The following is a 27850-nucleotide window of genomic DNA, read 5'->3' on the forward strand; positions in this document are numbered from 1 at the left end:
AAGTCCTTACTCACAGGGGAGGTATGGGGACTCACTGGTTCGGCAGCAGCACAGCAGAAAAGGATGTGTGGTTTCTGGTGGACCACAAATGGAATGTGAGTCTACAGTGTGATAGTGTTGAAAAAAGGCAAATGTCATTCTGGGATGTATTGACAGGAGTGGGGTGGGTCGGAGATGGGAGCTGTTCTCCTCTATTTGGCGCAGGAGAACCGTGTTTCAGGTCTGGGTGCTGCGCTTCAAGACGGATGAGGACAAATTGTACGGAGTCCAGAGGAGAACAACAGAAATGATCAGAGGTTTAGACAACATGACCTGTGAGGAACGGTTGAAAGAATTGGGCATGTTTTGTCCAGTGAAGAGACAACTGAGGGGGGACATGATAACAATCTGCAAATATGCAAATGGTTCTTATAAAGAGGACTGTGATCAATTGGTGCCCATGTCCACCAAGGGTAGGACAAGAAGGAATTGGCTTAGTTAGCAGCGAGGGAGATTTAGGTTAGATATTTATAAAAACTTTCTAACTCTAAGGATGGTTCAGCACAGGAACAGGTGACCTAGGGAGGCTGTGGAATCCCTGTCATTGGGGGGGTTTAAGAACTGGTTGGATGTTCTAGGTGCACTTGGTCCTGCCTTAGCACATGGGGATGGATTGTTTGACCTCCTGAGGTCCCTTCAACTCCACATTTCTGTGATTCTGTGAAGTGGTGCTAGGCCCTCTGCACAGTGGTCAGTTTCCCCCATAGGGTATCAGGTACTCAGCAAGGTAAATGATTATGGGGCTGGGAGAAGTGGTAGGGCGGAAGGAAGGAGAGCAGGGCATGCTGAGAAGACAGTGCTTTCCTGTGTGCAGTACTGTTGGTTGATACGATATAATGCAACAGGACATGAGTCGACTGGGCTTCCTGTCTAATTTCTCTGAGATAAGGAGGCTGCAAAGCTCAGAATCCTCAGAACTCGACCTGCCCTGATAGCGTCTGAGCCACCATGGGAACCCGAGGTGACATGTATCCATTGGGTGAGTGGAACAAAATCCATGGGCTGAACACGGATGGGTCTAGGAGAGTCCAGGGGGCCCACGGGTCTGTCTGCACTGGGGCTGGAAGGTGAATGTTCCAGCTCGAGAAGACATAGTCACGCTAGCTCTCATCTAGCTAGAAACAGAAGTGTCGCCATGAGGGCAGGAGGGGCTGGCCTCCCTGAGTGTGTACCTGTGGTCTTCGACGGGATCGTACTCGGGGCAGGAAGCCTCACTCGTTACTTTCCCAAGGGCAGCCACACATCAATTTTTGCCAGCTGAGTCAGAGCAAGCCCGGGTATGTCTCCTTGAGCTAGAATTTACACCTAGGCATACGCTACATTGGTGTAACGTGCAATTTCCTCTGCTCCCTCCAGTGCTCACGTTGCACCACCTGAGACTCCATCCAGACTCACTGAAACACCCTTAGATTTACTGGGCCAGATTCCTGGGGCTGGCTGAGATGGGCTCATCTGAGATAGGGTCACTATGAGACCAGAGCGTGGAGTGATCAAAGATGGTGTCAGGGCTGAATCCCCACTCTGGCACCTCGAGTGCAGGAAGTGGGGCCCACAAGGATTTTAAAAATTAATACTTGCCAAATGCAAAAGAAACCCTTTGAACCCAGGAAGGAGCACTTGGGAATTTCTCCCTGTGGGGTGCCCTCAAGCCCTTTCACCCCTCTCTGGGGAAGAGCTGGTGGGCTCTGGGCGCCTCCCGGCAGAATGGGCAGGGCCGGATTTCCGATTAGGCACAGGAGGCACGTGCCTAGGGGTGCCGGCATTCTATGGGGACCTAAAAATTCAAAATTTGCCGCTCAGGTCCCAGCAGGGGGCGGGGCCGGCTGAAGGAGAGACAGCCCCAGACAGCCCTGCTGCTGGAGAGCTCCTCCCTCCGCCCAGCAGACAGGGTCACAGTGAGTGTGGGATGGGGGGCAGGGCTTGGGAGAGTGGGTCTCTGTGGGAGTTCATGGGGCAGCTCTGGGCAGAGGGGGTGGGGGCCACTGGGCGGAGGGTCGTTGGGTGGCAGGGCACCTAAAAGTTAAAAGTGGTGGGGATCCCCCGCCGCCCGTGGCAGTTAAGAGCTTCCGGGAAGCAGGGGTACCCTGCAGTTCCCAGCTACCTCCAGGCAGCAGGGACCCTGGAGCTCCAAGCCGCGGGGGGGGGGGAGGAACGACCGCCGAGCACCTGTGCCAAGGGGTGCCCAAAGTGTAAATCTGGCCCTGACAATGGGGGCTCCTGGTCTTTGTTGCTAATACACACAATAAAAGACCCAGTTGCCCTGGCCAAAAGTCCAGTTGCTTACTTGAATTAGTTAAAACTATTACCAGGGATCCCAGCTGGGGCTGATTTCCCAGAGCACCAGGTGTCTGCATTTTTAATTCCACCATCGGCAGGGCACTGGCTGGCCATTGGCCCAGGATTGGCAGGACGGGGGCGGCTGGGGGTGTGTGCAGCTGAGTGGCGGTTATCATCTGCCCATGGTGCCTTACCCTGTCTCTGCCTTCCAGGGCTCTGCATCGCCCTGTGCCTGGGGGGCACCATGGCCCAGAATAACGGCACACAAGGTAAGGCTGACTCCCCCTGGCTAACCTTCCCCAGCGCTCCCGGCTGCCCGGGGTCTCTGGCCTCCGCCCCCTCCGGTCCCTTTCCCTTGTGGGAGGAGAGCAGAGTCTGGGGACTGGCGAGCCGGGAGCAGCCCCTTGGCGTGGGCGTCTTGGGGTGGGTTTATAGAGCACGGTGGGTGCGTGCAGGGGAGAGGAGAAGGCCCCTGTGTAGCCCTCCCCTTCCCTTCCCAGCCCCGTGGCCAGCAGAGAATAGAGTGGGGTTGGCAACCATTCAGAAGTCTTCATTTATTCACTCTCATGTAAGGTTCCGTGTGCCAGTAATACATTGTAACATTTTTAGAAGGTCTCTTTCTATGTCTATAATATAGAACTAAACTATTGTTGTATGTAAAGTAAATGAGGTTTTTAAAATGTTTAAGAAGTTTCATTTAAAATTAAACTAAAATGCAGAGCCCCCCAGCCCGGTGGCCAGGACCTGGCCAGTGTCAGTGCCATTGAAAATCAGTTCGTGTGCCGCCTTCGGCACGCTTGCCATAGGTTGCCTACCCCTGGAATAGACACTGGGGCCCAGGGCTCTACTCTGGGGGCTGGAGTGAGGGGCAGATCCCCTTTGTAGCTAAGGGCCGTGTTATTGACCAGCCCAAATCAAAGCCCCTGATGGCTCAGACATTAGAAGTGGCATTTGTAGGTGCCTCCGCCCCTCTAAAATCGGACTGACCTGAAACCTGGGACCCACATGCCCAGCTGGGGGTGGGGGGGTGTTTGGGATCCGGACTCTGCACCCCGAGCCCAGCTCTGCTGCGAATCCCAAGATGGGGCAAATTCCCATTGACCCACTGGGGTCCCCCAGTGCTGCTCCCACCCTGCTTCGTCTGCTCCCATCCCAAGCCTTGCAGCCGGCTAAGCTGCGCTGGGATCCTTCCCCTCACGCTGGCCAGAGGGACGGGTCCCAGCAGAGCCGCAGACACCGGGCAGCTAAAGGATCCAGGAGCCCCCGTAGGCAGGTCACAATCTGGGTCATGGGAGGCAGCTCAGGATCCAAACTAGCCTCGCGCCCGACTCCGCTCTCAGTCAATCCAGAGCAGAGCTGGGCAGGAACTTCCCAAGGAACCATTTTTTTGCCAGAAAATGCCGATTCGGTTCAGAGGAATGTTTGGGTTTACTCGGGGAAAAATTGCCCAGGGGGGTGGAGGGAAGGTGAAATAATGTTCAAAACGAACAATTCCCGATTTCTGGTTCGAAGTGAGGTTTCAATTTGAAATTGACGCTAACGAGAGTGACGACGACAGCAACAAAAAGGAGAAAAATTGGGTGAGATCGGGGGGGTGGGATAGCTCAGTGGTTTGAGTATTGGCCTGCTAAATCCAGGGTTGTGAGTTCAATCCTTGAGGGGGCCACTTAGGGATCTGGGGCAAAATCAGTACTTGGTCCTGCTAGTGAAGATAGGGGGCTGGACTTGATGACCTCTCAAGGTCCCTTCCAGTTCTAGGAGATGGGATATCTCTATTTAAAAAAAAAAAAAAAAATTTCACTTGAACCAATTGCTCTGCCTGTCTGTGCCAGGGGCACCCCGAGGAGCCAAGGCCTCCAGTGCAACCGAGGGCAGCTTGTTGCCAGGTGGTGGATGGCGTCAGAGCTGTTTGCCAGGCGCCCAGGGACTAAAATCAGTGAATGGGGCATGTGAAAGGAGTCGATCGCACTGTGTGTCGGCGGCGTGGGGGGGAGCCACTTTGCACTGGCTGACCCTGCCCAGCTGTTCCCGCCCCTGCAGGTACCACTGAGGACTGCAACAGCCATGTGCTATGCCCAGCAAATGCCATGTGTGTGAACAACACCCACTGCACCTGCCTGGATGGATACCAGACAAGTGGGAATCACCCCGTCTTCTTCACCGACCCAACGGAGCCCTGTGACGGTAATGGGGCTCCCACGCTGTCCTGGGGGGGCTGGGACAGAGAAGGGCATTAAGTGCCGGAGCAGCCAACTCCACTGACTGCACGGCGTGTTGGGGGGGCTCAGCCCGGCTGGGAAATGAGGGGGGGCAGCAGCACGGGTGAGCGCCGCCCTCCTGGGGATCGAACCGGGGCCTCCAGAGTGAGCAGCAGGAGCGGCTGCAGCAGGAGCCAGGAGCGTTGGGCTCTGTGGATTGGGCACAGGGTGGGGGGGCCCATCACACTGACCCATCTGAATCCCAGCCTGGGCCCTAGTCAGCCGCTGGGTGTCCACGGGAGCAGAATGGGGCAGCCCTGGCTGTACTCACCACCACAAGCCGGTAGGGATCCAAGGAAGGAGGGGGCAGAGGAGAGGCACCTTGTCACCCGCCCAACACACAGGGAGCCTGTAGCCCCAGGGGGACGTCTCCCCACCCTCCCCTCACATGAGGGATCTGGTGTTTGTGGGGCCAAACCCCCCCATACCTGGGACAGGAGGCTCGGGGGGGCTGTTTCCGACATTCAGCAGCAGAAATGGGTAACTGAGAATCAGGCCCTTAATCACTAACCGCTAAGGGCCCCGGTCGCCTGGGTCCCATCACCCAGCTCAGTGCGGGAGGCCGGGGGGCGGGAGGTGATAGGGGGAATGTCTCCCTGCCAGGACTGTACAGAGCGTCCCCTCTTGCATTACAGATATTAACGAGTGTCTGGGGCCGAGTCCGCCAGACTGCGGACGCTACGCAAACTGCGCCAACCTGGCTGGGAGTTACTCCTGCACCTGCAGCGATGGCTACGAGTCCAGCTCTGGGAAAGCCAAGTTCATGAACGCAAGTGAGAACACCTGCCAGGGTGAGCTCTCCTCTGGCCCCCACCCTATGTGCCCACTCCCAGCAAGGGGCCACACCGGGGCCGTCCGCGAGGTTGTGATGAGACATGACCCTCGCCTGCTCCAGCAGAGCATGGGGCCCGGCTCACCCCTGTGCCTGGCGCTTGGATGGGGAATAAACAGACCCACGGAGCAAATTCCTTGTGCTGCAGAGATGTGCTGGGGAGAGGGGAGGGGACAGTCGCTGGCCCCACACGCAGCATCTGGGCTGCTAGTGTCCCCCTGAGCTGGGAAGGGGCCTCATGTCTGGGCCATGGAAATAGCACAGTGCGCTCTGCCCCCTATGGGCCTTGCTGAGGAGAGAATAGCCACAGCACAGTGTGTCCCAGCCACACCCCGATCCTCCCCCATGGTCCCTGGGGGTCAGGGAATAGCTGCAGTGCTGGGCAACCCGGCCTCAGCCCCTACATCAAGGGCCAGGAGCAGGGTGGGGGCAGGACCCCTACAGCTCCACACCAGCTGGGGTGGCCCCTTTTGCCGGGTGGGGGATTCTCGAGTGGCCGTTCCGCTGCCAGAGCAGCCTAGTGCCGCCTGAGCGTAGCTGGGAATCAGGCCTGTGATTGTTAAGCTGCCAGGGCCCGGTCACCTGGGTCCCGTCACCCAGCTCGGTGCGGGTAGGGTGACCAGACGTCCCGATATTATCGGGACAGTCCCGATTTTAGGGGCCTTGTCCCGTGTCCCGACCTTACATTGGTCGGGACGCACTTTTAGGGTTACCATATTTAGTGCCTCCAAAAGGAGGACACTTTAAAGGGGCCCCAGCCCCGCCCCCGCTCCCGCCCCAACCCCGCCCCCTCCCCAAAGTCTCCGCCCCCTCCCCTGCTTCCCGCGAACATTTGAGTCGCGGGAAGCCTGAAGCAGGTAAGGGGGGGGGTGTGTGGGGGGGGAGGAGGCGCGGCCCACCCCCGGCACCGCAGGTCCCCAGCCCGTCCCCCGAGCCCCCGGCCCAGCCCGGCACCGCCGGCCGAGCTCCCGACCCGGCACCCGAGTCCCCGGCCGGGCCCCCCGAGTCCCCGGCCCGGCCCGGCACCGGGCCCCCCCGAGCACCGCCGGCACCCGGCCCGGCACCCGAGCCGCCGGCCGAGCCCCCCGGCCCGGTCCGGCACCGGGCCCCCCCGAGCACCACCGGCCGAGCCCCCGGCGCAGCACCCGACCCGGCACCCGAGCCGCCGGCCGAGCCGCCCGGCCCCGGGCCCCCCCGAGCACCGCCGGCCGAGCCCCCGGCCCGGCAGCCGGCCCCCCCGAGCACCGCCGGGCGAGCCCCCGGCCCGGCACCCGGCGCCCGGCCCCGGGCCCCCCCGAGCACCGCCGGCCGAGCCGCCGGCCGAGCCGCCCAGCCCCGGCCCCCCCCCCCCCCCGAGCACTGCCGGCCGAGCCCCCGGCCCGGCACCCGGCACCTGAGCCGCCGGCCGAGCCGCCCGGCCCCGGGCCCCCCCGAGCACCGCCGGCCGAGCCGCCGGCCGAGCCGCCCGGCCCCGGGCCCCCCCACCGAGCACCGCCGGCCGAGCCCCCGGCCCGGCACCCGGCACCCGAGCCGCCCGGCCCCGGGCCCCCCCGAGCACCGCCGGCCGAGCCGCCCGGCCCCGGGCCCCCCCCGAGCACCGCCGGCCGAGCCCCCAGCCCGGCACCCGAGCCGCCGGCCGAGCCGCCCGGCCCCGGGCCCCCCCGAGCCCCCGGCCCGGCCCGGCACCGCCGGCCAGGCCCCCCGAGCCCCCGGCCAGGCACCCGAGCCACCGACCGCATGTCCGATTTTCCCGGACATGTCCGGCTTTTTGGGATTTCCCCCCGGACGGGGATTTGGAGTCCAAAAAGCCGGACATGTCCGGGAAAATCCGGACGTATGGTAACCCTACGCACTTTATGTCCCGATATTGGGGGACCGCGGCAAGCTGGCGCCGCTCCCCGCTTCTTCTGGGCCCTGGGGCAGCGCAGCTGAGCTCCCGGCGCCGGCCCCCGGCCGGCAGGAACCTGCAGAGCGCTGCAGCCCCACTCCCCCAGGCACGCACAGAGGCAGGGGCGGGGCTTGTAGGCGCCGGCAGCCGGCAGCGGGCAGAGAGAGCCCCTGCCCCTGCCCCCACCCAGTGCAGGGAGCTCTTTGGGGGGCGGCTCTGGTTGCTGGGTGGGGGGCAGGGATGGTAGCCCGGCTCAGCTCACGTTGCCCCTGAGCCACCGGCCACTCGCTCTAGGTAACTGCTCACCTGCTCGGCCCCCTTTCCTCTGGCTCCCCGGTTCCAAAAGCCGCCAGTCCGGGACTGGGTTTAGAGGAGCAGCCCCTTAGCCATGCTGCCCGCCCTGCCCTCCTCTGGGGGCGGAGGAGCTCTCTGGAGTTAGGGCAGTCTTGCAGACCCAGCCATCGCTGTTTCCAGGGCCGAAGTCTCTTCCCCTGGAAGGGAGGGGATCTGGGTGGAAGGAGGCGTTTGTAAATGCACCATAGATTGAGTGGCTCTTGTTGACATACACAAGTACTGTTGTGTGCTCTCTTGAACGGAGTGCGGGGGGGGCTTTGGTTTCTGCTCTCTGCTAAACAACAAAGGCTTAGAAATGTGCAGAGGAGGACCAGAGGAGAGGAGGACCAGTCTGAGGGGAGCAAAGTCTCAGCCATAGGTGGGTTGGGGTATATGTTAGGTTGAAAAGTCCCTCCCGAGTCCCACTATACAAAGAGAATTGGGGGTTTGTTGTTGCTGGCTGCTGCGCCTCCCCGGCCCGCCCCCGCCCTCGCCAATTTTTCCTCCTGTGCTCCGGCGGTGGGTTTTTTTTTTTGCTGCGCCCCCCCCCCCCCCCCCCCGCGTCCCGATATTTCACTTCTGTCATCTGGTCCCCCTAAGTGCGGGGGGATGGGGGCAGGGGTGATACGGGGAAAGTCTCAGTGCCAGGACTGTACAGAGCGTCCCCTCTCGCATTACAGATATTAACGAGTGTCTGGGGCCGAGCCCGCCAGACTGCGGACCCCACGCAAACTGCGCCAACGTGGCTGGGAGTTACTACTGCAGCTGCAGCGATGGCTACGAGCCCAGCTCTGGGAAAGCCAACTTCACGCACGCGAGTGAGAACACCTGCCAGGGTGAGCTCTCCCCTGGCCCCCCCACACCTTGCTCAGTTAACCCCCCCCCCCCGCCCCGGCACCGCATACACATGCCCCTGGGCTCATTCCAGGCCTGGTGCTGTGCCAGAGGCTGCTACCAGCTGCAGCAAAGGCACCGGATCCACTCACCGGGCTGTGATGCGCTGTGACCCTCGACTGCTGCCCCAGCGCGTGGGGCCAGGATCTCCCCTGCCTCGGTGATTGGATTGGGAATAATCCCCTAGGTTTGCAGGGAGGCGCCGGGGAGACGGGTGGGGCCCTCGCTGTCCCCAGCACACAGAATCCAGGCTGCTAGTGCCCCGAGCCTGGGAAGGGGCCTCGTGGATGGTCCACATACAGCACAGTGCGCTCTGCCCCCTATGGCCCTGGGGAGCAGGGAATAGCCCCAGCGCAGGGCATCCCGGGCACACACCCTGTCACGGAGTGTGGGGGAGTTAGGGCCCTGCACCCCTCTTCCTGAGATTCACCGTGACTCTCAGCCAGCCAGTAAAACAGAAGGTTTATTAGGTGACAGGAACACAGTCCCAAGCAGAGCGTGTAGGTATAACCAGGACCCCTCAATCAAGTCCTTCTGGGGGGTTCAGGGAACTTAGACCCCAGCTTGGGGTTCCCTGCGTTGCACCACCCAGCCCAACCTGAAACTAAACCAAAACTCCTCCAGCAGCTTTCTCCCCCCTCCCCTCTGCTCCTCCTCTCCTTTGTTCAGTCTCGGGGCAGAAGGTGTTATTTCTCCCAACCCCCCTCCTCGCTCAAGTTACAGCTCAGGGAGCTTCCTTCAAGGGAAGTCCCCCATCCCCAATGCAACCCCCCTGCAACATTCCCAGGTCAAATCTGCCCCGCTCCCTGCTCCGCTCCCTGCTCCGTCACACCCCCAATCTGGCCCCTCCCTCAGGGCTGGGAGCAGAGCCTTTTCCAGCCCCACACTGACAGGGAGCCCCCTGGATGGGAGGGTGTTTCCTAGGAGGGCCAGTATGTCCCCTTAAGCAGCCAGGGTGGTCTGACCGGAGAAGGGGCCAGGGCGTTCCAGGCCCTTGTTTGCGACGTTCAGCCGGTAGTTAGAGCTTGTATGAAGTCCTAGCCAGCCGTTTCTGGAATAAAGCAGGTTCTGGAAACGCGGAGCCGCCTTGGTGCTGTCAGGAGAACCCGCGAGTGTCGCAGGGTCGAGGGGCGGAGGAGGCAGCACTTGGCAGGATGCAGCCGGTCGGTTCTTACAGGGCTCAGTCTGCACCGGGAGCAGCTCAGCCTCTGAAGAGGCAAAACCGTGGCCCCGGCCAGGCTGAGACACAAGTAACGCTGGCACTTGCACAGCACAGACGGGATCAGAGCTGGGGCCCATCTAGCCTGGTATCCCGGCTCCAACGGGCCAGAGCCAGATGCTGCAGAGGACGGTGGAAGAGCCCTGCAGTGGCAGCTGGGGGATCATCTGCCCTCACTTCCTGGTCTCTAATATTCAGCTGGGCTGAACCCCCACAGCAGGAGGTTTTCTCTCTCTTCCCAAACGTTTGTGCCCTTTAACTATGATCACTCTGGCTGTTCTCATCATCCGTAGGAATGTCCAGTCGCTCCTGGAATCTTGCTAAATTCTTGGCCTCAGTGACTCCTGTGGTGGGGAGTTCCACAGGCTAATCGCACATTGCGTGAAACAGCCTTTCCTTGGCTCAGTTTTGAATTTCCCTCTTCTCACTTCCCTGACTGGCCCTTGCTCTCGTGTTATGAGGTTGGGAGAACAGAAGCTCCCCATCTCCCTTCTCTATCCCCGTCAGTCATTTATAGACTCTTAACTCTTACGTTCATTCTAAGGTGACAGTCCCAGTCTTTTCATCAGTCTCTCTCCGTAGAGGGTTTTTCCAGGCCCCTGATCATTCTCATTGCCTGTCTCTGACCCCCCTCTGGTTCTGCACTGTCCTATGTGCAAGGGGGGGCCCAGAGCAGCTCGTGGGATGCAGAGGAGGTCACCCCATTGACTGATCTCCAGGCATTAGACTAGCCCACATGTTATTCTCTATCCCCTTCCTTCAAAGCAGCTCTGCATTTATGGCTCATTCAGGCATTGCCGTCTGCACTGGTATTGCGGCACTGGGCATTGCCAGATCCACTTGATAGCTTTAGCAAGCAGCCGGCGCGTGTCCTGGCAGGGCTGCTTTTCCCTTCCCAGCTGGAGCGGCTCATTCCGGACAATAGCCAACTCGCTCCCGGTCGCTGACCCAGTAACTGAACTCCTGGCTCTAACCAGCCCCGTTCCCCAGAGCACGGTGCATGTCGGACGCCTGGATTATCCCCCAGCAGCGTCACCCCAGTGCCCAAGGTACAGCTCCTAGATCAGCCTGACCTAGCGCTTTCTCTCTCCTTGCAGACATTGACGAGTGCCAGCGAAACACCACAATCTGTGAGCCCCACGGGAACTGCTTCAACATGCCAGGGAGTTACATGTGTAAATGCAGTTGGGGATTTGGGAAGAGTCAAAAGGATCCGTCTAAGATCTGCACAGGTACAATGGGAGCTGGAAACTGTCGTGGCAAAGGCATGATGTTTCTGGCTTTTCTGCAGTGTTGCTAACGCGTGGCATTTCCTTTAGCCCCACCTCCCAGAGTCACGTGATTCTGCTTTTGGCTAAAATCAAAATTAGGGCCTGGCCCACATGGCAGAGGAAAAACTGCCAAACATTAAAGTGGGGTGACCCACAGCTCCCAAACCAGAGTCAAACAAAACGAACCCCAAAATGGATTTTTTAAAAAAATCTCATGATTTTTAAACCAATTTTGTGACTTTTTTGCAGCCTGGCTCACGGTTTGGGGCTTTTATTGATTGGTTGGCGTTGGCGATGCTGTTAATACACGGCCACTGAGCTTACCCAGGATCTCTGACACTAACCCGCATGCCTGGAGAGTGAAACTAACCAGGTTGCCCTGAGTTCTCGCTCTTTCTCTGCACCACACCCGGGCAGTGTCTGTTCTGACTTACACATTGGATACTGAGCCCGGGGACTGAACGTCGCCATTTCTCTTGCCATGCTGCTTAATTCCACCGCGGCACCAGCGTAGGGCATTGGGGACGTCATTAGAAGCTGCAACATCCCCCCAAACCTGCAGCTGCAATCAGAGCCCAAGATGCTCTTTCGTAGCAGAGCTTTGAGGTGGGGGCAGGTCAGGTCTTTGCAAAGCAAACTGGGCTGAGACAGAGCCAAGGACTCTGTGTTGGAGCTTGGACTCAAAAAGCCCAGTAGTTTCTGGAACCCCATTTACCTAAACAGCTGCTAATGCTGGGGAAGGAGCTGGTATCACAAAGGAGCCAGCTTGGGTCATCAGCAGGAATCAAACCCAGGAGCTACCTGTTGAAAGCGCACATCGCAGCTGCTGGAGCTAAGGGAGTAACTCCAGTAACAAGTCATTGTAGTAGGCTGTTATCTACTTATGGGAACCAGCCACTAGAGCAGGACAAACTTGCTCTCTCCTTCTTCCACGGCTCAGTGCCCTTCGCTAGAGGCTGGCCCATACAAGCCCCTCAGAGGCATGGCGTAGGCCCATTGCCTTCCAAGAGGTTTAACAATGTAGCAAAAGTTGAGTTTCCTGCCAAAGAACAATGGATTTTTTCCAGCCCTGATGCACTCCCGGCAGTGAGCCAGGAGACACAAAGCTCCTCTCACTGAGGGGGAGCAGAGGGTAAAATCTACATGGTGAGGCAGGGGAGACACATTCTTGGCCTTTTATGAAGGAAACAAGGTGAAAGAGACAGGTCTAGCAGGTTGGGTGTGAGACGGAGACTTGGGTTCTAGTCCCAGTTCTGTTACTGCTGGTGGCCCTCAGGCAATTCCCTGCCTCAGTTTTCTCTCCCACCTCTTCTTTATTTAGACTAGAAGCTCTTTATGGCAGTGTGTGTGCAGCGCGCTGGGTGCTGCCTTTATGCAAATAACGACCGAGGGGAAGGGGCGTAGCGGGAAATAGCAAAACGCTGTCACGGGAAAGAGAGAGAAGGGGAGTCTGAGACAGACATGCTGGAACACGGCCCAAGGGAAGGATCCGTGAGTGCTTTTGACTCTCCCCGCTGATTGACTTGTTTGCTGACGTCCAGGAGAAGGGGATTTTAGCCACAAGGATTTCTGTGAGAAGCAAAAATATCGGGGAGAGCTTAGCTTTCTTCTGTGGCCCTGCCCCTACGTCCTCAAGAAAGATCGGCACCCATCTGTCCCCAGGGATGGTGACTGATAGGCCACTGCTGATCTGAACGCCAGGGGGAGGCAGCAGAACAGCTCTGCATGCTGATCCAAACCTGCTCGTTCACCGGCCGACCCTTCGACTGTTTGGGTGGATAAATGTGTGTGATTTTATTGGCAAACTGTTTGCTCCAAAAACTTGTCACTGATGTTGTCAATTGGTTGCCTGAGTCCCATGGACTTTCTCTGCTTCCTGATTGGACGGCTGAAATGTTGGGTTAATAAGCAGGCGAATGTTGAATTCCAGCACTCGTTCCTGGCTGGGATTTCTGGGAGAATCAGTCATGGCCATTTCCGCAGCGGCTCAACCACTTCCCCCAACCCGCGGGAATGACAGACGATGCGCCCGTCCCCCATGCGTCGCCACCAACTCAGTGCTGCCGTATGTGAAATGGTCACAAAGCGGGGGCCAGAGCCCCAGTGGTGTCAATTGGTGCAGCACCACTGACTTCAAGGGGTTTTCGTCCCAGCTCTGCTTCTCCAGCTCTCATTGCCCCAGACAGGACTGCAGGCTCCTCAGGGGCTGGCCGGAACGAGTGCGTCTCTGCACGTACAAGCCGGGTCCCTAGGTAGAAAACCCCACTCCCTGCACGGGGGGAGTGACCCCCCTGCACCATGGAGCCCCGACATCCCCCGTGTACCCCCCTTTGCCGGCAGCTGGCACTACCCGCGTTGGCAGCCTGGCAGGTGCACGGCCCCAGGCCCCATTAAGGCAAACTAGGCAGTTGCCTAGGGCACCAAGATTTGGGGGCGCCAAAAAGCAGTGCCCCCAATTTTTTACAGTGTTCCTGGGCCGCTCCACTTCTCCCGCCTCCCAGACTTGCAGCGCCAATCAGCTGCTGTGGGGGGGGCGCCTCAGGGTGGCGGGGGGGGGAGCTGCCGCAGGGCTGAGGGGAGGGCGCAAGGTGGAAGTTTCGCCTAGGGTACGAAACTTCCTTTCACTGGCCCTGCACGGCCCTCCAGCGTTTGTTTGGCGAGATCACGGCAGGGCTCTCTGTGCCCGGGCAGGACAGGCCCCGTCTGTCAGATCAGACTCTCCACAGCGGTGAAAGGCCCCAGGAGGCAGCGAGGGCAGTAAAGTCCCCTCCGTTTGGGGCCGGATTGGTGAACCGCTGGGTGGCGACTCCGGCTGGGGCTATGCTGGGGGTCAGGCTGGGCGGGTCTCTTCCAGCTTCGGCTTCCACAGGCCGGATCGGCAGTGAGTGTCGAGCTGGCGTCATCCGTCCGAGGGCTCGGTGGATTCGCCCCACGGGGCCCTGGGCCTGGCGGTCACAGCAGGGTCCGGGAATGGACGTTGTCGGGCCGCTGCTCACTGCGCAGTGTTAGGAATAGGGGGATCCCCTGGATCCAGCTGGCTTCAAACAACCCGTTTACCAGCCGTGCAGGGCCTGGCCGCATGTGGGGGTCTGGGGGCTTCTGCCATCAACCCCCGTGAGCGCAACCAGAGAGCAAAGAAACTAGATTAAAGGGACATCACCCAAGTCCCCTGCACTCCCCTGGGCACAGCCCACCCACCTTCTCCTAGTGCGCCATGAGAGGGGTGGGGCTGGGTGTATCCCGAACGGGGAGGGGACCCATCAGGCTGGGGTCTGTAACGCTGAATGTGGCACCCCCTTCTGGTGACTCGCTCCAATTCAGCGCCCCCTTTCTTCTCTTCCACCATTGCAGCTCCCGGAGTCGCAGCTCCCCCGTGTCTCGGCCGTCCGGCCAGGTCACGCTGTGATCCCCATTCTGGGGGAGCCTTTCAAAGTCAGACCCCTCTCTGCTATGCCTGCTAGTGAAACCCTTCCTCCGGGCTCCTACCCCCCTCGGGGCTTCCTAGCCCCTCTCGCCTCAGGCCCCCACCACTGGGTCCAGCCCTCGGGCTGTATAGAAGCCCCACCTGTCCCCTCCCAGGGGAGCTTCCTTCTAGCTAGCGCCCTGCACGCAGCCTAAGTCACTTCCCCTTTGCAGCTTAACTGACTGATCGGGCCCCCCCTTAACCCCGCTCTGTCAGGGCTGGTGCAGGGAGGGGATCGCAGGGTCCTGGTCTGGGAAAGGTTGGGCCCCCGATCTGGGGGTTGGGAGGGGTTGTGCCACAGGGATTGGGGCCCTGCCAATAGCAGCGAAGAAAGGAGAGTAGAATGGGGAGGGGGGTTAGATGGAGCAGACAGACGGACCGACAGACCACGCCCCCTGCTATTGGTGGAAGGTGCCTCCATGTACATTCGCCCCCCGTGCGCCCCCAGCCGCGCTGAGTGTGACACCCCCTGCCTCCGCTTTCCCCTCTCAGACATCGACGAGTGCAAGAAGACCCCAGATATCTGCGGCCCCAACGCCACGTGTATCAACACCTACGGGAGCTACCGGTGTGAGTGCCAGGCCGGATACGTCCCCTCCAACCGGAACACAACCCTGTGCCAAGGTGGGTCCTGACACTGGGGGCATGGAGGGGACATCTGGGGGGGCTGGGCAGGGCCTGAGGTTACACAGGCAGAGGTCTTGCTAGAGGGAGCAGTGAGCTGGGGACTGGTCTGGGACAGTGCGCCAGCCCCCCTGCCCCCCATGGACGGGATCCCTCTGGGTCGGGGAGCTCAGCCTCCAGGCCCTCACCTCCCGCGGGGGGGGGGGTACAGGGCTGCCAGGGGCCGGGTGTCTCTCCCCCTCCCCCAGCAGTGCCTGCGTTCCTGCTGCACGGCTGGATTCTCTGCCCTGGGAAGATGGCAGCAGGGGGTGCAGTCTGTGCCTAGAGGCCACTGTGGGGCCAGCCCGGGGCTCCCTGCTGGATATTTCCTCCCCCCCCCCCAGCCCCCCAAACACACCAGAACCACGCACAGATGGGGGAGAGGGTTGAGGTGTGATACGGCTGGGATGATTCCACAGCCCCCGCCCCACCCCACTGCGGCTCAGTCCCCTAGGATGGGGGGGGGAACGGTTACTTTCACAGAGACCAGCTTGTGAGCAGAGGATGGGGAGAAGGGGCTGGGCACATGTGTGGGGCTGGGGAGGTCACTGCTCCCCCTGCTGGGAGAGGATCTATTACACCCATATCACTGACATGGGGCTGGGTGTGTCCCTGCTGGGGGGAGTGAGGGGAGGCTGCTGCTACCCCCTGCTGGAGGGAATGAGTTCTGTTCTGTGTGTCCCTGCTGCCCCCTGCTGGGGGGAGTGAGTCCTGCTCTGTGTGCCTGTCTCTGGTGCATGCACCTACCCAGCCAGACCCCGCTTCCACTGGGGGCGGGCAGCCATGCTCTCATCTGGCCACTAGGGGGTGCAGCTGCTAGTTCGAGGGACCCTCCCACTGCCCCAAGCTCCCCAGAGGGCAGCGCTGTGAAGGGCCATGTGCTGGGACTGGCATTGCCAGCCCAGCCCCAGGCTTCCCTGAGGCACCCCGAGTTCCAGCGGCATGGCGGGGGACACCCGGGCTGGCCAGCTCCGCGTTGCTCCCCAGGGCAGGGAGTTTGTCCAGGGCACAGGCCGAGAGGTCTCTCTGGGCTCGCAGTGCAGTGGATTTGGAGACCCCTTTGGCTGGTGAAGCTGGCGCATGTACCAATGCCAGTCCCCTGGCAGGGGATACCCACATGCTGGTGTCTCCACCGGGGGACGCTGGAAGCTGCCAGCTGCTAAATCGCTTTGTGCTGGTCCCTGTCTGTGCTCCCTGAGCCCCCCGAGTCAGCAAAGCACATGCTTGGCTCCAGCCCTGCCCAGCTACGCACTTAACTCGGCTCCAGTGGGTCTCAAGTGCATGGCTGAGCTCGTGACGACAATCCCAGGCACTAAAAAAATCAGATTCGCTTAGAAAATCACGAGCTTTAGAAATTCCAATGAGCAAGGGGCAGAGTGTGGAGTGAATTGAATTGAAAAGGGGCAAATTCAAACTCAATACAAGGAAATATTCCTCCACCCTGGGCAGCAGTAGCCTCTGAACTCCCTGCTACTGCGGCCTGGAGGCTGTGAACGTGTCGAGTTTTAAAGAGGGACTGGCTGTTTCTATGGGGAACGACAATGCCTGGAGCTGTGCTAGTTAATGGGCAGTAATTCTGGGAGGGAGGGAAAAGCTCCCACTTCAGGGCTTTAGCCGAACTCCGACTATTAGAGACCAGGAGGAGACCTTCATGGGGGCAGATTATCCCCCAGCTGCTGCTGCGGGACTCTTACACCTTCCTCTGTAGCACCCGTCGCAGACGGGATACCAGGGTAGATGGGCCTTGGGGCTGACCCAGGCTGGCAATGCCTGTGTGTTCCTCTGTGATTGGACCCTGAGGGGGATTTCTGTCAAGTCCCAGTGTTCCCGCCCCTTGGGCAACTCAGCTTCACACATGGACTCCTACATCTCCCCAAATCTTGGCCCCCTTGGGGCTTGGTCCATAGAGGCCACAGAGGCTGTTCTGGGGTCGGAAGGTCCCCTTCCCTCTGTTATGTTCACAGCACACACACAGTTAGAAACATCCTCTTGCTGGCAGGCTGCAGCTCAACACAGGGTTATTTCTTAGAATCCAGAACCCCAGCACACAAGGATCCCAAAGAGAGAGAGACAAAGCAGGCTGCTCCTGAAGGCAGACGGGCACAACTAACCCCACTCTGCTCTAGGCTGGGCTCTTCGGCAGCCACACGGCTCAAAACCCCAGATCACATGCTTGTCACCCGAGCCCCCTACTCCGCAAGCAGGTCCAGGAAAGCCCCTTGCAGAAGTAAAGTGAGAGCTTCTGATGCTAACACAGTTTTCAATACACCATATTCTTGAGTGGCCGTTCCGCTGCCGGAGCAGCCAAGTGTGGCCTGAGTGTAGCTGAGACTCAGGCCTGTGATTGTTAAGCTCCCAGGGTCCCAGTTGCCTGGGTCCCGTCACCCAGCTCAGCACAGGTGGGTGATACAGGAACGTCTCCCTGCCAGGACTGTACAGAACATCCCCTCTTGTGCTGCAGATATTGACGAGTGTCAGGGCCCGAGCCCGGCAGACTGTGGACCCCACGCAAACTGCACCAATGTGCCTGGGAATTACTCCTGCACCTGCATCAATGGCTACGAGCCCAGCTCTGGGAAAGCCAACTTCACACACGCGAATGAGAACACCTGCCAGGCTGAGCTCTCCCCTGGCCCCACCACACCCTTCTCAGTCCCCCCCGTCCCGCATACACACACCGCTGGGCTCATTCCAGGTCTGGCGCTGTGCCTGAGGTTGCTGCCGGCTGCAGCAAAGGCACCTGATCCACTCACCAGGGCTGTGATCAGTTGTGACCCTGAACTGCTGCCCCAGCGCGTGGGGCCAGGATCTCCCCTGCCTCGGTGTTTGGATTGGGAATAATCCCCTAGGTTTGCAGGGAGGCGCTGGGGAGACGGGTGAGGCCCTCATTGTCCCCAGCACACAGAATCCAACCTGCTAGTGCCCCTGAGCCTGGGAAGCTCATGGATGGTCCAAATACAGCACAGTGCACTCAGCACAGTGCGCGTGTCTGGCAGGGCTGCTTTTCCCTTCCCAGCTGGAGCGGCTCATTCCGGACAATAGCCAACTCGCTCCCGGTCGCTGACCCAGTCACTGAACTCCTGGCTCTAACCTGCCCCGTTCCCCAGAGCACGGTGCATGTCGGACGCCTGGATTATCCCCCAGCAGCATCACCCCAGTGCCCATGGTACAGCTCCTCGATCAGCCTGACCTAGCGCTTTCTCTCTCCTTGCAGACATTGACGAGTGCCAGCGAAACACCACAATCTGTGAGCCCCACGGGAACTGCATCAACATGCCAGGGAGTTACATGTGTAAATGCAGTGGGGGATTTGAGAAGAGTCAAAAGGATACATCTAAGATGTGCAAAGGTACAAGGGGAGCTGGAAACAGTCGTGACAAAGGCATGATGTCTCTGGCTTGTCTGCAGTGTTGCTAACGCGTGGCGTTGCCTTAAAGCCCCAGAGTCCCGTGATTCCGCTTTTGGCTAAAATCAAAATTAGGGCCTGGCCCACGTGGCAGAGGAAAAACTGCCAAACATTACGGTGGGGTGACCGACAGCTCCCAAACCAGAGTCAAACAAAACAAAGCCAAAATGGATTTTTTTTTAAAAAAATCTTGTGAATTTTAAACCAACCTCATGACTTTTTTGCAGACTGGCTCACGGTTTGTGGCTTTTATTGATTGGTTGGCGTTGGCGATGCTGTTAATGCATGGCCACTGAGCTTACCCAGGATCTCTGACACTAACCAGCATTCATGGATGGGGAAACTAACCAGGTTGCCCTGAGGTCTCGCTCTTTCTCTGCGCCACACCCGGGCAGTGTCTGTTCTGACTCCCAGCCTGTCTTACACATTGGAAACTGAGCCCGGGGACTGAACGTCGCCATTTCTCTTGCCATGCTGCTTAAATCCACCAAGGCAGGAGCGTAGGGCATTGGGGACGTCGTTAAAAGCTGCAGCATCCCCCCAAACACATCTCAGCTGCTGGAGCTAAGGGAGTAACTCTATTAGCTAGTCATTGTAGCAGGCTGTTTTATACCTATGGGAACCAGCCCCTAGTCCCGGACAAACTTGCTCTCTCCTTGTTCCGTGGCTCTCGGCCTTCGCTAGAAGCTGGCACATACGAGCCCCTCACAGGCCTGGCGTAGGCCTGTTACCTTCCAAAAGGTTTAATAATGGAGCAAAGTTGTGTTTCCTGCCAAAGAAACAAGGGATTTTTTCCAGCCCTGATGCATTCCCGGCTGTGAGCCAGGAGACACAAAGCTCCTCTTAGTTTGCTGGTGTCCAGGCGAAGGGGATTTTAGCCACAAGGATTTCTGTGAGAAGCAAAAGTGGTATGAATTAATATCAGGGAGAGCTTAGCAGACAGAATGAGTGCGTCTCTGCATGTACATGCCGGGTCCCTAGGTAGAAAACCCCACTCCCTGCACGGGGTGAGTGACCCCACTGCGCCATGGAGTCCCGACATCCCCCGTGTATCCTCCTTTGCCCGGCAGCTGGCGCTATCTGCGTTGGCAGCCTGGTGAGTTCACGGCCCTCCCGCATTTGGCTAGCTTCTGATGGCTCAGTGGATTCACCCCATGAGCCCCCAGGCCTGGGGGTCACAGCAGAGTCCGGGAATGGACGTTGTCAGGCCGCTGCTCACTGCACAGTGTTAGGAATAGGGGGATCCCCTGGATCCAGCTGCCTTCAAACAACCCGTTTACCAGCCGTGCGGGGCCTGGCCGCATGTCGGGGTCTGCAGGCTTCTGCCATAGACCCCCGTGAGCCACCAGAGAGCAAAGAAACTAGTTTAAAGGAACACCACCCAATTCCCCTGCACTCCCCTGGGCGCAGCCCACCCACCCTTCTCCTAGTGCTCCATGGGAGGGGCGGTGCTGGGTGTATCCCGAATGGCTGGGGTTTGTAACACTGAGCGTGGTGTCCCCTTCTGGCAACTAGCTCCAGTTCAGTGCCCCCTTCTCTTCCATTCATTAATGATGACACTGCAAGTTTGCAGATGACACTAAACTGGGAGGATGGTAGATATGCTGGAGGGTAGGGATAGGATACAGAGGGACCTAGACAAATTACAGAATTGGGCCAAAAGAAATCTGATGAGGTTCAACAAGGACAAGTGCAGAGTCCTGCACTTAGGACGGAAGAATCCCATGCACTGCTACAGACTAGGGACCGAATGGCTAGGCAGCAGCTCTGCAGAAAAGGACCTAGGGGTTACAGTGGACGAGAAGCTGGATATGAGTCGACAGTGTGCTCTTGTTGCCAAGAAGGCTAATGGCATTTGGGGCTGTATAAATAGGAGCATTGCCAGCAGATTGAGGGACATCATCATTCCCCTCTGTTCGGCATTGGTGAGACCTCATCTGGAGTACTGTGTCCAGGTTTGGGCCCCACATTACAAGAAGGATGTGGAAAAATTGGAAAGAGTCCGGCGGAGGGCAACAAAAATGATTAGGGGGCTGGAGCACATGACTTATGAGGAGAGGCTGAGGGAACTGGGATCGTTTAGTCTGCAGAAGAGAAGAATGAGGGGGGATTTGATAGCTGCTTTCAACTACCTCAAGGGGGATTCCAAAGAGGATGGATCTAGACTGTTCTCAGTTAGCAGATGACAGAGCAAGGAGTAATGGCCTCAAGTTGTAGTGGGGGAGGTGTAGGTTGGATATTAGGAAAAATGCTTCCACTAGGAGGGTGGTGAAGCATTGGAATGGGTTACCTAGGGAGGTGCTGGAATCTCCTTCCTTAGAGGTGTTTAATGTCAGGCTTGACAAAGCCCTGGCTGGGATGATTTAGTTGGGGATTGGTCCTGCTTTGAGCAGGTGGTTGGACTAGATGATCTCCTGAGGTCCCTCCCAACCCTGATATTCTATAATTGTAGCTCCCGGAGTCGTGGCTGCCCCGGGTCTCGGCTGTCCGGCCAGGTCACGCTGTGATCCCCATTCTGCGGGAGCCTTTCAAAGTCAGACCCCTCTTTCCTATGCCTGTTAGTGAAACCCTTCCTCCAGGACTCCTAGCCCCTCCTCGGGGCTTCCTAGCCCCCCTTGCCTCAGGCCCCCACCACTGGGCCCAGCCCTCGGGCTGTAGAGAAGCCCCACCTGTCCCCTCCAAGGCAAGCTTCCTTCTAGCTAGCGCCCTGCACGCAGCCTAAGTCACTTCCCCTTTGCAGCTTAACTAGCTGATCGCCCCCCGCCTTAATCCTCCTCTGTCAGGGCTGGTGCAGGGAGGGGATCGCAGGGTCCTGGTCTGGAAAAGGTTGGGCCCCTGATCTGGGTGGTGGGGGAGGGGTTGTGCCACAGGGATTGGGGCCCTGCCAATATGAGGGAAGAAAGGAGAATTGAAGGGGGGGGTTAGATGGAGCAGACAGACTGACCGACAGACCACGCCCCCTGCTATCGGTGGGAGGTGCCTCCATGGTCATTCACCCCCTAATGTGCCCCCAGCTCTGCTGTGTGACCCCCTCCCCACTATCCCTTCTCAGACATCGACGAGTGCCGCAAGACCCCAGATATCTGCGGCCCCAACGCCACGTGTATCAACACCTACGGAAGGTACTGGTGTGAGTGCCGGGCCGGCTACGTCCCCTCCAACAAAAACACGACCCTGTGCGAAGGTGGGTCCTGCTGCTGGGGGCATGGAGGAGGCACCTGGGGGGCTGGGCAGGGCCTGGGGTTACAAGGGAGCAGAGAGCTGGGAACTGGTCTGGGATGATGCGCCAGCCCCCCTGCCCCCCATGGACGGGGTCCCTCTGGGTCTCAGCCCTGGCTCGGGGAGCTCAGCCTCCAGGCCCTCACCTCCCGCGGGGGGGGGGGGGGGTGAGCAGGGCAGCCAGGGGCCGGGCGTCTCTCCCTCTCCCCCAGCACTGCCTGCTTTCCTGCTGCACGGCTGGATTCTCTGCCCTGGGAAGATGGCAGCAGGGGGCGCAGTCTGTGCCTAGAGGCCACTGTGGGGCCAGCCCGGGGCTCCCTGCTGGATTCTTCCTCCCCGCCAGGACCCCAAACACATCAGAACCACTCACAGCTGGGGGGAGAGGGTTGAGGGGAGATACGACTGGGATGATTCCACAGCCCCCGCCCCACCCCACTGCGGCTCAGTCCCCTAGGACGGGGAGGGGGGAGGGATCCTTTCACAGAGACCAGCTTGTGAGCAGAGGATGGGGAGAAGGGGCTGGGCACATGTGTGGGGCTGGGGAGGTCACTGCTCCCCCTGCTGGGAGAGGATCTATTACACCCATATCACTGACGGGCTGGGTGTGTCCCTGCTGGGGGGAGTGAGGGGAGGCTGCTGCCGGCCCCTGCTGGAGGGAATGAGTTCTGTTCTGTGTGTCCCTGCTGCCCCCTGCTGGGGGGAGTGAGTCCTGCTCTGTGTGCCTGTCTCTGGTGCATGCACCTACCCAGCCAGACCCCGCTTCCACTGGGGGCGGGCAGCCATGCTCTCATCTGGCCACTAGGGGGTGCAGCTGCTAGTTCGAGGGACCCTCCCACTGCCCCAAGCTCCCCGGAGGGCAGCGCTGTGAGGGGCCATGTGCTGTGATTGGCATTGCCAGCCCAGCCCCAGGCTTCCCTGAGGCACCCTGGCTTCCAGCGGCATGGCACGGGGACACATGGGCTGGCCAGCTCTGCGTTGCTCCCCCAGAACAGGGAGTTTGCCCAGGGCACAGACCGAGAGGTCTCTCTGGGCTCGCAGGCCAGTGGATTTGGAGACCCCTTTGCGCTGCTGAAGCTGTCACATGCACCAGTGCCAGTCCCCTGGCAGGGGATACCCACATGCGGGTGTCTCCACCGGGGGACGCTGGAAGCTGCCAGCTGCTAAATCGCTTTGTGCTGGTCCCTGTCTGTGCTCCCTGACCCCCCGAGTCAGCAAAGCACATGCTTAGCTCCAGTCCTGCCCAGCTACGCACTTAACTCGGCTCCAGTGGGTCTCAAGTGCATGGCTGAGCTCGTGTCGACAATCCCAGGCACTAAACAAAATCAGATTCGCTTAGAAAATCACAAGCTTTAGAAATTCCAATGAGCAAGGGGCAGTGTGAGGATTGAATTGAATTGGAAAGGGGCAAATTCAAAGCAGATACAAGGAAATACTCCTCCACCCGGGGCAGCAGTAGCCTCTGGAACTCACTGCTACCGCGGCCTGGAGGCTGTGAATGTGTCGAGTTTTAAAGAGGGACTGGCTGTTTCTATGGGGAACGACAATGCCTGGAGCTGTGCTAGTTAATGGGCAGTAATTCTGGGAGGGAGGGAAAAGCTCCCACTTCAGGGCTTTAGCCGAACTCTGACTAGTAGAGACCAGGAGGAGACCTTCATGGGGGCAGATTATCCCCCGGCTGCTGCTGCGGGACTCTTACACTTTCCACTGTAGCACCCATTGCAGACGGGAAACCGGGGTAGATGAACCTGTGGGCTGACCCAGGCTGGCAATGCCTGTGTGTTCCTCTCTGATTGGAACCTGAGGGGGATTTCTGCCAAGTCCCAGTGTTCCCACCCCTTCGGCAACTCAGCTTCACACATGGACTCCTAAATCTCCCCAAATCTTGGCCCCAGAGGGGCTTGGCCAATAGAGGCCACAGTGGCTGTTCTGGAGTCGGAAGGTCCCCTTCCTTCTGTTATGTTCACAGCGCACCCACAGTTAGAAACATCCTCTCGCTTGCAGGCTGCAGCTCAACACAGGGTTATTCTTAGAATCCGGAACCCCAGCACACGAGGATCCCAAACAGAGAGAGACAAAGCAGGCTGCTCCTGAAGGCCGATGGGCACAACTAACCCCACTTGGCTCTAGGCTGGGCTCTTCAGCAGACACCCGGCTGAAAACCCCAGATCACATGCTTCTCACCCGAGCCCCCTACTCCGCAAGCAGGTCCAGGAAAGCCCCTTGCAGAAGTAAAGTGAGAGCTTGTGATGCTAACACAGTTTTCAATACACCATATTCTCGAGTGGCCGTTCCGCTGCCAGAGCAGCCAAGTGTGGCCTTAGTGTAGCTGAGAATCAGGCCTGTGATTGTTAAGCTCCCAGGGTCCCAGTTGCCTGGGTCCCATCACCCAGCTCAGTACAGGTGGGTGATACAGGAACGTCTCCCTGCCAGGACTGTACAGAGCGTCCCCTCTTGTGCTGCAGATATTGACGAGTGTCAGGGCCTGAGCCCGGCAGACTGCGGACCCCACGCAAACTGCACCAATGCGTCTGGGAATTACTCCTGCACCTGCATCGACGGCTACGAGCCCAGCTCTGGGAAAGGCAACATCACACACGCGAGTGGGGACACCTGCCACGCTGAGCTCTCCCCTGGCCCCCACCTCACCCTGCTCAGTCCCCTCCGCCCCCCATACTCACACCACTGGGCTCATTCCAGGCCTGGTGCTGTGCCAGAGGTTGCTGCCGGCTGCAGCAAAGGCACCGGATCCACTCACCGGGGCTGTGATCAGCCGTGACCCTCAACTGCTGCCCCAGCGCGTGGGGCCAGGATCTCCCCTGCCTCAGTGTTTGGATTGGGAATAATCCCCTGGGTTTGCAGGGAGGCGTCGGGGAGACGGGTGGGGCCCTCGCTGTCCCCAGCACACAGAATCCAGGCTAGTGCCCCTGAGCCTGGGAAGCTCATGGATAGTCCACATACAGCACAGTGCGCTCAACACAGTGCGCGTGTCCTGGCAGGGCTGCTTTTCCCTTTCCAGCTGGAGCGGCTCATTCCAGACAATAGCCAACTCGCTCCCGTTCACTGACCCAGTCACTGAACTCCTGGCTCTAACCAGCCCCATTCCCCAGAGCACGGTGCATGTCGGACGCCTGGATTATCCCCCAGCAGCGTCACCCCAGTGCCCAAGGTACAGCTCCTTGATCAGCCTGACCTAGCGCTTTCTCTCTCCTTGCAGACATTGACGAGTGCTGGCGAAACACCACAATCTGTGAGCCCCACGGGACCTGCATCAACATGCCAGGGAGCTACATGTGTAAATGCAGTTGGGGATTTGGGAAGAGTCTAAAGGATCCGTCTAAGATGTGCACAGGTACAACGGGAGCTGGAAACAGTCGTGACAAAGGCATGATGTTTCTGGCTTTCTGCAGTGTTGCTAACGCGTGGCGTTTCCTTAAAGCCCCACCTCCCAGAGTCCCGTGATTCTGCTTTTGGCTAAAATCAAAATTAGGGCCTGGCCCACATGGCAGAGGAAAAACTGCCAAACATTACAGTGGGGTGACTGACAGCTCCCAAACCAGAGTCAAACAAAACGAACCCCAAAATGGATTTTTTTTAAAAATCTCATGATTTTTAAACCAATTTTGTGACTTTTTTTCAGCCTGGCTCAGGGTTTGGGGCTTTTATTGATTGGTTGGCGTTGGCGATGCTGTTAATACACGGCCACTGATCTTACCCAGGATCTCTGACACTAACCCGCATGCCTGGATGGGGAAACTAACCAGATTGCCCTGAGTTCTCGCTCTTTCTCTGCGCCACACCCGGGCAGTGTCTGTTCTGACTCCCAGCCTGTCTTACACATTGGAAACTGAGCCCGGGGACTGAACGTCGCCATGTCTCTTGCCATGCCGCTTAAATCCACCACGGCACCAGCGTAGGGCACTGGGGACGTCATTAGAAGCTGCAACATCCCCCCAAACCTGCAGCTGCAATCAGAGCCCAAGATGCTCTTTCGTAGCAGAGCTTTGAGGTGGGGGCAGGTCAGGTCTTTGCAGTAAACTGGGCTGAGACAGAGCCGAGGACTCTGTGTTGGAGCTTGGACTCAAAAAGCCCAGTAGTTTCTGGAACCCCATTTACCTAAACAGCTGCTAATGCTGGGGAAGGAGCTGGTATCACAAAGGAGCCAGCTTGGGTCATCAGCAGGAATCAAACCCAGGAACTACCTGCTGAAAGCGCACATCGCAGCTGCTGGAGCTAACGGAGTAACTCCAGTAACAAGTCATTGTAGCAGGCTGTTATCTACTTATGGGAACCAGCCACTAGAGAAGGACAAACTTGCTCTCTCCTTCTTCCATGGCTCAGTGGCCTTCGCTAGAGGCTGGCCCATACAAGCCCCTCAGAGGCCTGGCGTAGGCCCATTGCCTTCCAAGAGGTTTAACAATGTAGCAAAAGTTGAGTTTCCTGCCAAAGAACAATGGATTTTTTCCAGCCCTGATGCACTCCCGGCCGTGAGCCAGGAGACACAAAGCTCCTCTCACTGAGGGGGAGCAGAGGGTAAAATCTACATGGTGAGGCAGTGGAGACACATTCTTGGCCTTTTATGAAGGAAACAAGGTGAAAGAGACAGGACTAGCAGGTTGGGTGTGAGATGGAGACTTGTGTTCTAGCCCCAGCTCTGTTACTGCTGAGAGTCCTTGGGCAATTCCCTGCTCAGTTTTCTCTCCCACCTCTTCTTTATTTAGACTAGAAGCTCTTTATGGCAGTGTGTGTGCAGCGCTCTGGGTGCTGCCTTTATGCAAATAACGACCGAGGGGAAGGGGTGTAGCGGGAAATAGCAAAACGCTGTCATGGGAAAGAGAGAGAAGGGGAGTCTGAGACAGAGCTGCTGGAACACGGCCCAAAGGAAGGACCCGTGAGTGCTCTTGACTCTCCCCGCTGATTGACTTGTTTGCTGACATCCAGAAGAAGGAGATTTTAGCCACAAGGATTTCTGTGAGAAGCAAAAATATCGGGGAGAGCTTAGCTTTCTTCTGTGGCCCTGCCCCTACGTCCTCAAGAAAGATCGGCACCCATCTGTCCCCAGGGATGGTGACTGATAGGCCACTGCTGATCTGAACGCCGGGGGGAGGTAGCAGAACAGCTCTGCATGCTGATCCAAACCTGCTCGTTCACCGGCCGAGCCTTCGGCTGTTTCGGTGGATAAATGTCTGTGATTTTATTGGCAAACTGTTTGCTCCAAAAACTTGTCACTGATGTTGTCAATTGGTTGCCTGAGTCCCATGGACTTTCTCTACTTCCTGATTGGACGGCTGAAATGTTGGGTTAATAAGCAGGCAAATGTCTAATTTCAGCACTCGTTCCTGGCTGGGATTTCCGGGAGAATCGGTCATGGCCATTTCTGCACTGGCTGAACCGCTTCCCCAACCCGCAGGAATGACTGACAATGCGCCCGTCCCCCATGCGTCGCCACCAACTCAGTGCTTCTGTATGTGAAATGGTCACAAAGCGGGGGCCAGAGCCCCAGTGGCGTAAATTGGTGCAGCACCACTGACTTCAAGGGGTTTTCGTCCCAGCTCTGCTTCTCCAGCTCTCAGTGCCCCAGACAGGACTGCAGGCTCCTCAGGGGCTGGCTGGAATGAGTGCGTCTCTGCACGTACAAGCCGGGTCCCTAGGTAGAAAACCCCACTCCCTGCACGGGGTGAGTGACCTTGCTGCACCATGGAGCCCCGACATCCCCCGTGTATCCCCCCTTGCCCGGCAGCTGGCGCTACCCGCGTTGGCAGTCTGGCAGGTGCACGGCCCCAGGCCCCATTAAGGCAAACTAGGCAGTTGCCTAGGGTGCCAAGATTTGGGGGCGCCAAAAAGCGGTGCTCCCAATTTTTTACAGCGTTCCTGGGCCGCTCCACTTCTCCCGCCTCCCAGACTTGCAGCGCCAATCAGCTGCCGTGGGGGGGCGCTTCAGGGCGGGTGGGGGGAGCTGCCGCAGGGCTGGGGGGAGGGCGCAAAGTGGAAATTTCGCCTAGGGCACGAAACTTCCTTTCACTGGCCCTGCACAGCCCTCCAGCGTTTGTTTGGCTAGATTGCGGCAGGGCTCTCTGTGCCCGGGCAGGGC

General features: G+C 58.7%; 1 protein-coding gene across 1 annotated transcript; it reads left to right on the forward strand.

Moving 5' to 3' along the window:
- Nucleotides 1–906: 906 nt before the first annotated feature.
- Nucleotides 907–26834, forward strand: LOC101942446 (latent-transforming growth factor beta-binding protein 4-like). Its single transcript, XM_065576472.1, has 12 exons — nt 907–1018; nt 2529–2585; nt 4357–4500; nt 5210–5365; nt 8308–8463; nt 10838–10972; nt 14967–15098; nt 18352–18486; nt 21596–21727; nt 24225–24344; nt 24977–25111; nt 26701–26834. Exons 1-12 carry the CDS (start codon nt 988–990, stop codon nt 26832–26834), a joined length of 1467 nt encoding a protein of 488 aa, XP_065432544.1. The 5' UTR covers nt 907–987.
- The last annotated feature ends 1016 nt before the right edge of the window (nt 26835–27850 follow it).

The sequence above is a fragment of the Chrysemys picta genome, chromosome 22 (assembly GCF_011386835.1).
Source record: "Chrysemys picta bellii isolate R12L10 chromosome 22, ASM1138683v2, whole genome shotgun sequence".
NCBI lineage: Eukaryota > Metazoa > Chordata > Testudines > Emydidae > Chrysemys > Chrysemys picta.